We start from the raw sequence: 17013 nt of genomic DNA on the forward strand, positions 1-17013 counted from the left end.
CTATCTTGGCTTAAAATTGGGTCAAGCTACTCCAAACATAGCAAAATCCTTCTCTATCTTCTCCACTACTTTTCGAAAGAGAAGAAAAAACTCAAATGCTGCAAACACCAACCAAATCCAAGCAATACTTTAACTTGGCAATTGGAAGATTTTGTTAACATACCAGTTGAATTATCTACAGTACCAATTTTTATCACAGTAACATCACCTTATGAAATAATATCACAAATAAAGTGATACCTCACGGTAATGTGCTTTGTTCTCTCATGAAACATCTGATCTCTAGACAAATAGACAGTGCTCTGACTATCACAATGAACAACAGTCACATCATGTATCAAACTGAGTTCTCAAAATAAGCCTCTCAGCTAAATAGCTTCTTTAATAGCTTCTGTCACTACAATATATTATGTCTCTATAATCGATAAAGCAACAATAGGCTATAAAGAAACTTTTCAACTAATAGCACATCCATCAAGAGTGAATATATAACCTGTAATGGATCTCTTCCTATCAAGATCTCTTATAAAATCAGAATCAACAAAACCAACCACACTGCAGCTATATCTTCCGAACTCTAAACAAATATCAGAAGTACCTTGCAAATATCTAAATATCCATTTCACTACCTGCCAATGCTCTTTACCATGATTAGACATATACTTGCTAACAACACTGACTGCATATGAAATATCTAGGAGAGTACAAATCATGGTATACATAAGACTGCCAACAGTACTAGAGTAAGGAATGCCAGACATTTGATCTTTCTCATCATCTGACTGTAGAGATAAACTAGCTGAAAGTCTAAAGTGGGCGGCAAGTGGAGTACTAACCGGTTTGGCATCTTTGATATTGAAATGCTCCAAAACTTTCTCAATATACTTCTTTTGAGTTCAGTGAAGCAATCCTGCCTTCCGATCTCGCTGAATCTCCATACCAAAAATTTTTCTGGCTACTTCCAAATTTTTCATCTCAAACTCACTGCTAAACTGTGATTTTAACCTGTCAATCTCAGATATATCCTTAGCAGTAATAAGCATATCATCCATATACAACAGTAAATAAATAAAGAATCCATCAACAAGCTTTTTAAAGTACACACAACTATCATATTTATTTCTAAAATAATCACAACCCACCATAAAAGAATCAAATCGCTTATACCACTGTCAAGGAGATTGTTTTAATCCATGTAGCGATTTCTTGAGCAAGCATATGTGATCCTCCATGCCTTCAATAACAAAATCTTCAGGCCGATGCATATAAATGGTTTCTTCAAGTTCTCCATGTAAAAAGACTGTCTTAATATCAAGCTGCTCTAATTTCAAATTATGCATGGTAACTAAGGAGAGTAACACATGAATAGAGCTATGTTTGACTACTGGAGAGAAGACATCATTAAAATCAATACCAGTAACCAGACAGTAGCCTTTAGCTACCAAACATGCTTTATATCTAGCATCTTTTACTCCAAGGATACCTTCTTTTATCTCAAAAATCTACTTACAACCAACAATCTTCTTTCTTTCAGGTGGTTTCACCTAATCTCAAGTATTATTCTTATGCGGAGACTCAATCTCTTCATGCATGGCCACTAACCACTTAACAGAATCAACATCTGAAATTATTTTTGAATATATAGAGGGCTCGCCAGTATCACTTGTTTCTTGAGCTACAGACAAAGCATAAGCAACAAAATCAGTATGGCTAGATTGTGCAACATGGCTATATTTGATAGGTGGCTTTATCTCCCTCCTCTGTCTATGCTTGATAATGTAGTAAGACTCATCTTGTTGTGAAGTCTACTTTGAATTAACTTTTAGCATCTATTCTGAATTAAATTCAGGAGTAAAATCTTACAAAGAATTAGAATCAACTGCTCCCAGCTCCATCTGCTTGATGTTACCTTTAATCTGTATAGATTCAGAGCTAATAGTATTTTTCTGTCTAGGATTAATCATAGCATACTCATCAAAAGTAACATCTCTACTAATGATAAATTTGGTGACTGGGATTAGGGCACCATAATCTAAACCCTTTCACCTCATATGCATAGCTAAGAAAAATATATTTTTTAGCTCTAGGTTCTAACTTTTCTTCATCAATATGAGTATATGCAGGACAACCAAACACTCTCAAATAAGAATAATTAGAAGGATTACCAGACCATACCTCTTCAAAAGTCTTGAACTCAATAGCTGAAGTAGGAGATCTATTCACCAAATAGTATACAGTAGAGACTGCTTCTGCCCAAAATTGCCTAGATAAGCTAGCATTCAAAAGCATGCATCGTGCTTTCTCCAATAAAGTTCTATTCACATGCTTAGCTATCCCATTCTGCTGTGGTATATGCCTCACAATCTTATGTCAAATAATATCTTCATTCTTATAGTATTCATCAAACTCAGAAGAATAGAATTCTAGCCCATTATCAGTTCTGAGTTGCTTAATCTTCTTACCAGTCTGCTTCTCTATCATCACCTTCTACTGCTTGAAATTTTTGAATACTTCACCCTTATGCTTCAGTATGAACACTCAAGTATTCCTAGAGTAAACATCAATAAAAATTAGCATACATCGAGCACCACCTATGGAAGGAACATGTGAAGGCCCCTGAAGGTCAGAATGAATATAGTCTAAAGTAGCTTTTATTCTGTAAACTTCTGCACTGGAGCTAACTCTCTTTTACTTTCCAAGAATACAATACTCATAGAAATCTATCTTTCCTACACTTTAACCACAAAGAAGACCTCTCTTACTTAAAAGGAGTAGTCCTCTCTCACCCATATGATTAAGTCTCATGTGCCACAGCTTGATAAGCTCTGAGTCAGATATGGAAGATATAGAAACTGCAACTAAACCTATAATAGTAGCACCCTGCAAGATATAAATTTAGAAACAATCTCTTTGCTCTCATAGCAACCAAGGCACCTCTACTGACCTTCATTACTCCATCTTTAGATGAATACTTGTACCCTTTAGCATTAAGAGTATCTAAAGAAACTAGATTTTTCTTCATCTCAGGGATATGCCGAACATCTGTCAAAATCCTCACTACACCATCATGCATCGTAATTCGAACTATTCCTATCCCTACAATTTTACAAATTGCATTGTTGCCCATTAGGATAACTCCGCTGCTCACAATCTCATATGTAGAGAACCAATCCCTATTAGGACATATGTGGAAAGAACAAACTGAATCCATGAGCCAATTATTTCTAAAATAAGCATCACTAGTTGTAGCACGAACATAGTTAGCACCATTAAGATCTCCTACAACATTAGCTTCTGCTTGTTTTTTAATCTTTTTCTGACCCTGACCCTGACCCTGTTTGTTATTCTGTTTCTTATTTTTCAATTTATAACATTCAGATTTATTATGCCTCTTTTTCTTATAGTAATGGTAAGTCATATTTTTATTTTTTGATTTAGAACTATGCTTCTGGCTACTGTTACCTGAACCCCTATCATTAAACTTTTCCCTAGCAACTAAAGCATCACACCATCCTTTGATAATAGTCCCAGACATATGCTTTTCAAGTAACTCCGTAGAAAATAATGCAGCTTTAACATCTTCTAAGGATATGATTTCTCTATCGAAAGGAAAGATTTCTCTAAAATGCTTATAAAAAGGAGGTAAAGAACATAACAATAATAGGGCCTCGTCTTCCTCTTCAATTTTAACATCAATAGACTTCAAATCTGTAATAATAAAATTAAATTCATCAACATGAGTTTTCATGGATGTACCTTTAGTCATGTGTAGTATGTATAAATGGTGCTTCAAATATAATTTATTGATAAGAGACCTTGTCATATACAAGTATTCCAACTTCAACCACAAGCTAGTAGCTGTCTTCTCTGAAAGTATCTCTCGCAAAATCCCATCAGACAAATACAAATAGATTACTGTCAAAGCTTTGTCATCTATCTCCTCTTTCTGCTCTTCTGTCAAATTACTCGACATCTTCTCTTTTTCTAGCAGCACCTTTTTCAAACCCTTCTATGTTAAGACTGCACGTATCTTAACTTGTTATAAATTAAAACTTCTCAATATCAAACGATGAAGAAGCCATAGTGATTGATCTCACGAAACTGGCTCTGATACCAGTTTGTTATGAATGATATGAGAAGTAAAGAGATAAGAAAAAATCACATAGACATAGTAATTTACATGATTTGACAGTGTGCCTACTCCACAGGCGAAGATAGAGCAAAGAAATTTTACTATAATAAAATGAAGTACAAAAATAATGGTGTCTCTCAAATCTAAAATCTCAATACACCCAAACCTCACACAAAAGAGAACCTCTCAAGTCTAACTCTCGCTCTCTTGCTTTCTGTAGATGGTTGTGTAGAATGAAAATATATATAATAAGGGAAGAGAAATTAGAGTGAAATCTTCAAAAAAAATAGTACTGTCGGTTATGATCGATCTTTTTTACAGATTTTTTTAATTATCAAGATCATATTGCTGGTTATGATCGATTCCCTTGATAAATTTTCTTAATTGCCAAAATCATACTACTGGTTATAACTGATTTTCTTGATAAATTTTTTTGATTATTGAGATCATAGTTGACCCTTGATTATTGAAATCTTGGTTTGATTCTATCATTTCTTTCCCCTTTAACTTGATTCTATGATATCAATATGATTTGGATTATTTTGTCAGATTGATACCATAACAAATATACCATATATCCTATTTATAGATAACTAAGACACCAAAGGATAAAATATAAAACTAGGCTCATAATTTTAGAGCCATATAACACTAAGTAATTCAGAATTTTGCCTTCGGCTAATCTACTACCTAGCTTTTTAAAATTTTTGAAATGGATTTTCACATTTAAGTATTTAATTGTACTCCATGTTCTTGTGAAGCCTGAAACAAGGGTAGAAACTTCTTCTTCTATGCATCAGATGTTGTCAGTACATGGCCTTCTGAAGCTACTGCATATTGCATTTCTTTGCAAAGAAATGACCTACTGGAAATTGGACTGGCTAGGTGTCACACCCTGAACCTGGTTTCCCAGTCGGATATGTGATGGCCGTACACTTCTTAAGATAAGATCCTAAAGAATATACAAAGTCTTAAAATCTGATATAATCTCAACATCCATAATGATCTAATTTTTAAAATAATTAATAAAATTTACATAATTATAAATTTAATTCTTTTAATCATTTAGTCAAATATTAATAACATTCTATCTATTCATCCACTCACCCGTAAATCCAAATCCCAACCATGAGCATTCTGTAACTCTGAGAAGAAAAGAAAAATAGAGGAAGGTAAGCTTTATATAGCCTAGTAAGAATCTCTATACATCCATACCAATATTATAATATAACTTGAAAGTAGTAATAAGCATCAAGTATGAAATCTGATATCATATATCCAGAATAACTCAAATAATCATATAATCAATTGTCAAATATATATCTTGTCAAAAGAGAGTGTCACCATATGTCAACAAGTGAATCCTTTTATTCAGTATTTATGTCATGTCTTGTCATCTATTTCTCTTATCATAATTTTAAATTTTTTAATCTTTTTATTTCTGACTTTGGACTAACCAAGATCATGCCTCGATCTTTGTTGGATCAAATTTTCATGATTTTTATCAAATCAAATTTTTATATTCTTTCTCCAGTCAAATTCTCATGCATAAGCCGTGGGGGCTATCCCAGGTATAAACTCCTGGCCAATTATTTCTTGATCTTTATCGAATCAATTTTCACATATAAATCAATGGAGGCTATTCCATATGATGAGGCTAATCCAAACTATATTCTTTCTATCCGATTTAATGAAATTGATTTCATTAAATCAATTTTAGTCCACAGTATGATTAAGATAAGTATATCATACCTATTTAATCGTGCCATCAATCACTGATACATATATATAGTTGACACATAATGTATTTATGCTAAAAAATCTTACAAAAAATAATAGTGTCACAAAACATAACAAATCCATCTATACGAATCCAACGATGCAAAACCAACGATACAGTTTCAATGGTAAAAATAGCATATATAATAGTGTTTATGTACAGAAATTTTTACCTTAATTAGCCATAAACTGGATCCACTAGATTATGATTAGGCATCAAAACCCTACTCGATGTTCTCTCATCCGATGGATTGCTCTCCTATATATTCAAATTAATATTACAAAATAAATTCAATAAATCAAATTAATTATCTAGAATCCTCTATCAGGGTTCATCAGGCTCCACCCCCAGTCTCAAAATTTTTTCTTTCTAAAATTTCCCATAATCCATTTAAAAAGAGAGAAAATAAGTAACTAAATAATTAACTAATTAAATAGTTAATTAATTATTATAAACTAGAGAAGAGAGAGAAGAATCCTCTCTTCTTCTCTTCCCAAAATAGGGTCTATTCCCCGTTTCTCCTCCCTCACATGGCCATGGAAAACTGGGGCCAGCCGCCCATGGTGGCTCTCGACGGCGGCAAAAGCCATGGCCATGGTGACGGCCCTAACAATGGCTGTTGCTGATGATGATTGAGGAAAATAAAAGAAAATAGGGACTGCCCTATTTTGACTAAACTAGCAGCTTGCCGGCTCCAATCAAGCACCAGCAACAAGGAAACGACCAAAAATAGAGACGAAAAGGAGCAGGAAGGAGCTTACCATACTCTGATGGCTAGAGTAAGGTTCCGGTGACCTCTTTTCCAGTAGCAACCCATGAAGAAACCTTGAGAAATCCTAGAGAACTCCTGGTGATTTCTCAAATAACTCAAGTTGCATTTAGTAGCTAGCAATCTATCTAGACTGCTAACAATTTAATGTGGTAATCTGGATTACTGTATTTGGTATGCTTTTTAGGTGGTAATCTAGATTATCTTGGTAATTCAGATTGCCTCATAGGAGTTAATCTGGATTGTCTCGGGAAGGGATGGCTATCCAAATTACCACTTCTTTGGCAATGTTGCAATAAAAATTTTGAACAAAATTATCCCTAAAAAAAATCATACAAAACCTATTGCCCAACCCTCCCCCCACCCTCTTCCGCATGCGCCCCCGGCCTGTGGCTCCTCCATCTCCCTTTGCCTGCCTATGGCTCCTCTGCCCTTGTCCCCTACCATCTCCCCATAGCTCCTTCACATCCGTCCCCACCACCCCCATGGCTCTACACGTGCCCGCCCCCTCCCCAACCCCCTAATGCTCGTGGTTTTCCATACCCTCTGGCCCACCACTTCTCCGTGCTACCACCATACCCACACCACTCCCACCACTTCTCATCAGAGAAAGAGAAGAGCATCTAGACAAAATTATTGGAGATATTTTGAAAATCTGATTTCACATTACCGATAATCTGATTGTCATACCAAACATGTCAATCAAAATTTTTAATAATTTTACTGTAGCATTACTTGTGTGTACCAAACACAATAATTAATATTACTGATAATTTAGTGGTGGCAATTTATCCTGAAGGCAATTCACATTACCTTCCAAGATTGTCTAGCGATACACCAAATGTAACTTCAAGGTGTAAATCTAAGGGAGGGGGAAAGGGCTTTTGTAGAGGAGTTTTCCTAATCTAATCTGAACTCCCTCAGCCCCGATCTTGATGGAATCAAGAGAAAAGATGACTCCTAACTGGAGTCTTCTTTCTCCTCTCCTTTCATGTGCCACACACATGATCTGGTGGTTTTGGGCCCATTTAGTTTAGGCCAGTCCAAGAGTTCAAACAGGCTGGGCTATTACATTAGGCATCATTGTATGTAGAGCAGATATTAAATTCCGAAAATAAGTGTCCAAGATGTTTCTGCACATTAATCTGCAATAATTTTCCATCAAAGGTCATGTTCTATTTTCTATGCCAAATATATGTATTACAAAAAAAAAAAAGTAAAGATTTTTGGATGGCACTTTCGAGTATGTAAATGACTAATGGCAATAAAGCTTGCAGAATATAAATGAATCAAAAAAGGAAAGAAACAATTGTATTTTGCATCTTGCGCAACTTACAGCTATAACCATATTACTTTATGACGCATAAGACCCAAAAGGTCCGTTGCTACCTCTGTTGATTGCATGAGCTTTCATACATGTATTGGAAATTCTTTAATGAATTTACAAGAATGCTGACCTGAAAGGATCTTTCCCCCAATTCTAGCAAGTTAATGACACGCTTTAGAGGCCCTCTCATTCCAGCTGAACTTGGTACCATTGTATGGAGCCAACCTCGCCATCAATCTCAAGCTCACAAACAGACCTCACAAGGTGAGAAACGGCAGCATCAATGCTATCGAACCTGGCAAGATCAGGTGGCAAGACATTGCCAGGCGAATTTTCCAGCCAGCCCTTCAGCCTGACCCTAAGTTCATCCTCTGAAACGAATTCTTCGCTTTTTCCAGGTTCTAGCAAAACATAAGTATCGGATTGTAAATACGCCCTTCTCCTCCTAACTGCAGAAACCTGCTCATGCTTTCTCAGTCAGTAATGGGAGATGCTGCAATTAGCAATAGCATGTTGTTTTAATCTGCAAAAGCAACACAATTCGAGTGCAGAAAATGCATATAAGAATGGAGAGAGAGTTCATCTATCCATGCTGATTTACTTTTAAGATTGAAAATCTGACAGACGCAGATAAAAAGGAATTTATTTTAAAAGATCTGTTCATACATATGCAAAAAAACCTGAAGAAGCACCATGAGTATGAGGTAGTGAATAAAGTAAAATATCAAGTGAAAAGACATAATTCATATTCTTTAACATAATCTCCCAAGACATATTTGGTTGGAGGGAGCTGAACTCTAAAATGGGAATGAGAATGAGTCTCCCATTCCAGCTGCTTCGTTAAAAAAATTCCATTCTCATTCTGATTCCATAGAAGAATAGGAATGCCTCAATCCACCAAAGCTTAATCTCTACTCTCCTCTAGCATTCGAATTCTGTTACGTGACTCTAAAATTATGAGCTAATTTTTTCTTTTATCGTATGGTATATTTGTCATGGTATCAATCTGACAGAATAATCTGAATCATATTGATCTAATAGAATCGAGTCAAGAAGGAAAGAAATGATAGAATCAATCCAAAATTTCAATAATCAAGGGTCAACTATGATCTCAGCAATTGAAAAAAATCTGTTAAGGGAATCAGTCATAACCAGCAGTACGATTTTTTTGATAATTAAAAAAATCTGTCAAGAGAATCAGTCATAACCAGATCTTAGCAATTGAGAAAATCTATTAAGGGAATCAGTTATAGCAACAGTACGATTTTGACAATTAAAAAAATCTATCAAGAGAATCGATCATAACCGATAGTACTATTTTTTAAATATTCTCTTCTGATTTCTATCTCCTTATTATATATATTCCCATTCTACACTACTATTTGCAAGAAAGCAAGAGAGTGAGAGTTTTAGACTTAAGAGCTTCTTTTTTGTGTAAGATTTGGGTGTATTGAGATTTTGAATTTGAGAGATAACTATTATTTTTGTACTCCATTTTATTATAGTAAAATTTTTTTGCTCTGTCCTCGTCCGTGGAGTAGGCACACTGCCGAACCACGTAAATTACTGTGTCAGTGTGATTTTTTCTTCTCTTTTTACTTATCATATCTTTCATAACAAACTGGTATCAGAGCCAGTTTCGTGAGATCAATCACTATGGCTTCTTCATCATTTGATATTGAAAAGTTTGATGGTACTGACAATTTTAATTTATGGTAAGTTAAGATGCGTGCAGTCCTAACATAGAAAGGCTTGAAAAAGGCACTGCTAGGAAAATAGAAGATGCCCAGTAATTTGACAGAAGAGCGGAAAGAGGAGATGGATAATAAAGCTTTGACAGCAATCCACTTGTGTCTGTCTAATGGCATTTTGCAAGAGGTGCTTTCAGAGAAGACAGATGCTAGCTTATGGTTGAAGTTAGAATTTTTGTATATGACAAAATCTCTTACCAACAAGTTATATTTGAAGCACCGTTTATACATACTATGCATGATTGAAGGTATATTCATGAAAACTCATATTGATGAATTTAATTTCATTATTACAGATTTAAAGTCTATTGATGTTAAGATTGAAGAGGAAGATGAGGCCCTATTATTATTGTGTTCTTTACCTCCCTCTTATAAGCATTTTAGAGAAATCTTTCTTTTTGGTAAAGAAACTATATCCTTAGAAGATGTTAAAGCTACATTATTTTCTAAGGAGCTACTTGAAAAGCATATATCTGAGAGTATTACCAAAGGACAAGGTGATGCTTTAGTTGCTAGGGGAAGGTCTAATGATAGAGGTTCAGATAACAGTAGCTAGAAGTATAGATCTAAATCAAGAAATAAAAACTTGACTTGTCATTACTGCAAGAAAAAGGGGCATACTAAATCTGAATATTATAAATTAAAAAATAAGGAACAGAATAACAAACAGGATCAGAAAAATATTGAAAAATAGGTAGAAGCTAATGTTACGGGAGAAGATTCTGATGGTGCTGACTATGTTCTTGCTGCAACCAGTGATGCTTATTTTAGAAATAACTGGCTCATGGATTCGGCTTGTTCTTTCCATATGTGTCCCAATAGGGATTGGTTCTCTATTTATGAGACTGTGAGCAGTGAAGTTGTCCTAATGGACAACAATGCAGTTTGTAAAATTATAGGGATAAGAACAATTCGAATTAAGATGCATAACGGTGTAGTGAGGACTTTGACAGATGTTCGGCATGTCCCTGAGATGAAGAAAAATCTAATTTCTTTAGGTACTCTTGTTGCTAAAGGGTACAAGTATTTATCTGAAAGTGGAGTCATGAAGGTCAGTAGAGGTGCCTTAGTTGCTATGAAAGCAAAAAGACTGTTTCCAAATTTATATGTCATGCAAGGTGCTACTATTATTGGTTCAGTTGTAGTTTCTATATCTTCCATATCTAACTCAAAGCTTACCAAGCTGTGGGACATGAGACTTAGTTATATGGATAAGAGAGGACTACTCCTTTTAAGTAAGAGAGGTCTTCTTTGTGGTCAAAGTGTAGGAAAGATGGATTTCTGTGAGCATTGTGTTTTTGGAAAGCAAAAGAGAGTTAGCTTCAGTGCAAGAGTTCACAGAACAAAAACTACTTTAGACTATATTCATTCTGACCTCTAGGGGCCTTCACGTGTTCCTTCCATAGGTGGTGCTCAATATATATTGACTTTTATTGATGATTACTCCAAGAAGACTTGGATGTTCATATTGAAGCACAAGGGTGAAGTGTTCAAGAACTTCAAGCAGTGGAAGGTGATGATAGAGAAGCAGACTGATAAGAAGATTAAGTGACTCAGAACTGATAATGGGCTAGAATTATGTTCTTCTGAGTTTGATGAATACTGTAAAAATGAAGGTATTATTAGACACAAGACTGTGAGGTACACACCACAGCAGAATGGGGTAGCTGAGCGTATGAATAGAGCTTTATTGGAGAAAGCACGATGCATGCTTTTGAATGCTAGCTTGTCTAAGCAATTCTAGACAGAAGCAGTCTCCACTGCATGTTATTTGATGAATAAATCTCCTGCTTTAGCTATCGAGATCAAGACTCCTGAAGAGGTATGGTCCAGTAATCCTCCTAATTATTCTAATTTGAGAGTGTTTAATTGTCCTGCATATGCTCATATTGATGAAGGAAAGCTAGAGCCTAAAGCTAAAAAATATATTTTTCTTAGCTATGCATCTGGGGTGAAAGGATTTAGATTATGGTGTCCTAATTCCAAATCATCAAAATTTATCATTAGTAGAGATGTTACTTTTGATGAATATGCTATAATTAATCCTAGAAAGAAAAATACTATTAGCTCTGAATCTACACAGATTAAAGATAACATCAAGCAGGTGGAGCTGGGAGCAGTTGATTCTAATCCTTTGCAAGATTTTACTCCTGAGTTTCATTCAGAACAAATGCTAGAAGTTAATTCAGAGCAGACTTCACAACAAGATGAGCCTTGTTGCATTGCCAAGCATAAACAGAGGAGGAAGATAAAGCCACCTGTCAGGTATAGCCATGTTGCACAATCTAGTTATGCTGATTTTATTGCTTATGCTTTATCTGTAGCTCAAGAGATAGGTGACACTGGCGAGCCCTCTATATATTCAGAAGCAATTTCTGATATTGATTCTACTAAGTGGTTAGTGGCCATGCATGAAGAGATTGAGTCTCTGCATAAGAATAATACTTGAGACTTGATAAAACCACCTGAAGGAAAGAAGATTGTAGGTTGCAAGTGGATTTTCAAGAAGAAAGAAAGTATCCCTGAAGTAGAAGATGCTAGATATAAAGCACGTTTGGTAGCTAAAGGCTACAATCAGATTACTGGTATTGATTTTAATGATGTCTTCTCTCCAGTAGTCAAGTATAGCTCTATTCGTGTGTTACTCACCTTAGTTGCCATGCATAATTTGGAGTTAGAGCAGCTTGATATTAAGACAGCATTCTTACATAGGGAACTTGAAGAAACCATTTACATGCATCAACCTGAAGGTTTTGTTATTGAAGGCATGGTGGATTATGTATGCTTGCTTAAAAAATTGCTATACGGATTAAAACAGTCTCCTCGATAATAGAATAAGTGATTTGATTCTTTCATGGTAGATTATGGTTATTTCAAAAGTAAATACAATAATTGTGTGTACTTAAAAGAGCTTGTTGATGGATCCTTTATTTATTTATTGTTGTATGTAGATGATATGCTTATTACTGCGAAAGATATGTCTGAGATTGACAGGTTAAAATCATAGCTTAGCAGTGAGTTTGGAATGAAAGATTTGGAAATAGTCAGAAAAATTCTTGATATGGAGATTCAGTGAGATTGGAAGGTAGGATTGCTTCATTTAACTCAAAAGAAGTATACTGAGAAAATATTGGAGCATTTCAATATGAAGGATGCCAAATCAGTTAGTACTCCACTTGCTGCTCACTTTAGACTTTCAGTTAGTTTATCTCCTCAGTCAGATGATGAGAAAGATCAAATATCTGGCATTCCTTACTCTCATGCTGTTGGCAGTCTTATGTATACCATGATTTGTCCTCGTCCAGATATTTCACATGCAGTCAGTGTTGTTAGTAAGCATATGTCTAATCCTGGTAAAGAGCATTGGCAAGCAGTCAAATAGATATTTAGATATTTGTGAGGTACTTCTGATGTTTACTTAGAGTTCGGAAGACATGACAGCAATATGGTTGGTTTTGTTGATTTTGATTTTGCAAGAGACCTTGATAGGAGGAGACCCATTACAGGTTATGTATTTATTCGTGGTAGATGTGCTATTAGTTGGAAAACTTCTTTATAGCCTATTGTTGCTTTATCGACAACAGAAGCTGAGTACATTGCAATGACAGAAGCTATTAAAGAAGCTATTTGGCTGAGAGGCTTGTTTTGTGAACTCAGTTTGGTACATGATGTGACTGTTGTTCATTGTGATAGTCAGAGCACTATCCATCTAGCTAGAGATCAAATGTTTCATGAGAGGACAAAGCACATTGATGTGAGGTATCATTTTATTCGTAATATTATTTCACAGGGTGATGTTACTGTGACTAAGATTGGTACTGTAGATAATTCAACTGATATGTTAACAAAGTCTCTTCCAATTATCAAGTTCAAGCATTGCTTGGATTTGGTTGGTGTTTGCAGTATTTGAGTTTTTTTCTTCTCTTTTGGAAAGCAGTGGAGAAGATGGAGAAGGTTTTTACTATATTTAGAGTAGCTTAACTCAATTTTAAGCCAAGATAGAGATTTGTTATGTTGCTCTAAATTATGAGCTAAGTTTTTTATTTTATCGTATGGTATATTTGTCATGGTATCAATCTAACAGAATAATCTAAATCATATTGATCTTATAGAATCAAGTCAAGAAGGAAAGAAATGATAGAATCAATCCAATATTTTAATAATCAAAGGTCAACTATGTTCTCAGCAAATTGAAAAAATCTATTAAGGAAATCAGTTATAACCAGCAGTATGATTTTGGCAATTAAAAAAATCTGTCAAGAGAATCAGTCATAACTAGCAGTATGATTTTAGTAATTAAAAAAATCTATCAAGAGAATCGGTCATAACCGGTAGTACTATTTTTTGAATATTCTCTTCAAATTTCTCTCCTCTTATTATATATATTCTCATTCTACACCACCATCTGCAAGAAAGCAAGAGAGTGAGAGTTTTAGACTTGAGAGCTTTTCTTTTGTGTGAGATTTGGGTGTATTGAGATTTTGGATTTGAGAGATAACTATTATTTTTGTACTTTATTTTATTATAGTGGAATTCTTTTGCTCTGTCCTCGTCCGTGGAGTAGGCACATTGCCGAACCATGTAAATTACCGTGTCAGTGTGATTTTTTCTTCTTTCTTTACTTCTCATATCTTTCATAATAAATTTCATTCTAATTTTAATTTCGATTTCGATTTCAGTCACAAACCAAACACGTCAAAAGATATTGCCGTTCCATTCCATTCCGATTCTAATTCTGATTCCGATTTTAATTGCAAACCAAATATGCCCCTAGCTTCTATCTTGTAGATTTTTGGGATGTTTCGGAGCTTCTTCAAAAAAGGGTTGGGGAAAATGAAAAGAAAAATGGTACAAGCAACTCAGCACCATGTGCTTAATGTCTTCCATCAGTGGAGCACAGTCTTCAATCTACTTTTGACCTCAAACATGATAACGTGACATCTTTTGCAGCTTCTACCAACTCTAGATTTTGCATGTCTTTTGTTACTCATTCAACTGGACTAAAAAGAAATAAGTATCCAGGCATCGGATTGGAAACAAAGCTGAAATCTTATTTCTACAATTTAGTCCCTGCACCAAGGAACCAATGTTGTTCAATATTTGAAGTGTAATTCTGTTTTTACTTTATGGTACCTTATGGATTTGACAATTCATGATACTTTAAGTGCACATGTATGCCGATTAGATGCTTCAGTTATAGCTCTAGTAAGATCTAAGTCATACCATATTCAGGTCACATTCATCTCTTGTAAGCTTTATGGCAATAAAATTGTATGCATAGCCCCTTCTAGTTCATTTATTTCCTTAACCACAGTATCCAGTCCCGTATGTGAAAAATCAACCACACTTTCAACAGAAAGAAAAAGTTCATAGATCAGCAACAAATGATGATAGATATCAGGATGAAGTTTTGAGCAGAAGGTATGCTGTACCTTTACATGAAACTTGTTATTTTCCCTCATTTGTGGCAGTTCTAAATTGACCATGGGGCACACATCACCAGCTAGCAATGATAGCCTTTGTCTAAAAGATGTTTTTCTGAAAAATCCTGATGACTGCTTGCCTACAAAGAGGAGGTACATGACATAACACCAATGCTAAAAGGGACATGAGGGACCGGAAAAAAAAAGCAATAAATGTTTTTTCCTCATTGGAAAGCAGTTATATTCTTTGAACTTCTGAAGTAGTTATGATACAAAATTCATGAATGTATTCCATAACAGATATTGAATAAATAAAGCACTATCCTAGTATTGCAAGTGCATGTCAAATTTTCTAACCATCAAGCATGTGCAAATATTTTGAAAGTGGTGTACATGGGTGTTTGGTCATATCAGTTAGTCTTATATTCAACAGTAGAATACTACAAAATGGCATCTCTATCAATTTTTCCATTAAGAAATATTTGACCTTAAGAATGTTCATCTTTTCTATATTAACCAACTCATATATTACTCGGATGCCCATCTATGGTTGGGAGCCCACCATGGCCACATATCATGTCATAACACAACATTGTGTTTCCAGGATGTTTTGAAATTAGGTAGTATTTAATCACAAAATTTTAAATCTCATGGGACAAAGATTTTCTGATTTCTCTATGGAATGAAAAGCCCCATCATTCTATTTTATCACAATAACAACCTCGGTCATATATCCCCGTAGACATCCTCCATCTTTTTTTCCCTTCTTTCTTTTTTTACTTTTTTTTTCTCTATTTTTTTTCTTTCTTTTTTTTTCTTACTTTTTCTTCTACATTCTTTTCTTTTTTTTTATTTTTCTTCATCTTCTCATTTTCTTTTTTTCTTCTTTCTTCTTCTCTTACTGCAAAGATGGGATTAAGAGTCCCCAACCAGATCTGGTCTCATTTTCTAGTGAGTTAGGATGACCGGGATGCCTCCCATCCTACTGAGATGCAAAACTTTGCTTAATCATTTTACTAATATTTTGGATTGTTTTCTCTTGTTTCTTTTCATAGTCTTAGAACAGCTTCTCATAATATCCTTTTTATTTGCTTAAACTCATTTTCTTTGTGTTTTGTTTCTGACCTTTCAATGTCCTTGATAAGCAATTTAAATACCCAGCTCAGCATACTACCATCATTGAAAGAAACCTTATTCTCTTTTCATGTATTTAGACATCAAAGCTCTTCCTGATTGTTCATAAGATATTATTCTCAGACAATGCATGAAGGAACCTTAGCCCAATTTAATCAAAATCAGAAAGTAAAATGACTCACACATCCTCAAACACCATTTTCTCATTCACCCAGATGCAATAAAACATTAAGCCCTCCAAGTTTCATGTTTGCTTTCAAGTTCTCTCCTCTGCTTTTCTTACAAAATCACCATTTTCTAGAATCATGAAACTCTAAGTCATGAAATTCCCAAAAAACAAAGCACTCTTATAGACAATTAAAGCCTATCTCAACCTTGCAGCTATCAATTTTTCAGTCGCCCAATTCACCATACGATTAAAATTATCTTTTCAAAATAAGAAACAATATCACTATACGCTATGCAAGTAAATGTGCTAAATTATTTTTTTCTTTTCAGAGCAATAAAACGCGCTAACCATTGAAGCTTTGAACTCCATTGGTGAAAGTACGCTGCCTTAAAGCCCCCTCCATCAAAGCCTTTCCCTTCTCCTGCCCCGGCTTCCAATATGTATAAGAATCCTTCTCTTCCCATTCCAGCCCTTATCCTCTGAGGCGGAAATATAGGGCCCCGGATGAAGGCAACCGAGAGAGGATAA

General features: G+C 34.9%; 1 protein-coding gene across 6 annotated transcripts; it reads right to left on the reverse strand.

The window, feature by feature from the left end:
* Positions 1-430: 430 nt before the first annotated feature.
* LOC105033162 (protein CHLORORESPIRATORY REDUCTION 7, chloroplastic) lies at positions 431-16999 on the reverse strand. 6 transcript variants are annotated; one of them, XR_012138604.1, is made up of 4 exons: positions 16834-16999; positions 15192-15322; positions 8139-8467; positions 431-992 (listed from the first exon to the last, which is right to left on the reverse strand). XR_012138604.1 is itself a non-coding variant. In XM_010907846.4 (3 exons), exons 1-3 carry the CDS (start codon positions 16886-16888, stop codon positions 8195-8197), a joined length of 459 nt encoding a protein of 152 aa, XP_010906148.1. In that variant the 5' UTR covers positions 16889-16997; the 3' UTR covers positions 7967-8194. The 6 variants fall into 6 exon arrangements, 1 of the variants encoding a protein (XP_010906148.1); XR_012138603.1 differs by having other exon boundaries at positions 431-1005; XR_012138605.1 differs by lacking the exon at positions 431-992 and adding an exon at positions 3770-3994.
* Between the last annotated feature and the right edge of the window lie 14 nt (positions 17000-17013).

The sequence above is a fragment of the Elaeis guineensis genome, chromosome 2, assembly GCF_000442705.2.
Source record: "Elaeis guineensis isolate ETL-2024a chromosome 2, EG11, whole genome shotgun sequence".
Classification (NCBI taxonomy): Eukaryota; Viridiplantae; Streptophyta; class Magnoliopsida; order Arecales; family Arecaceae; genus Elaeis; species Elaeis guineensis.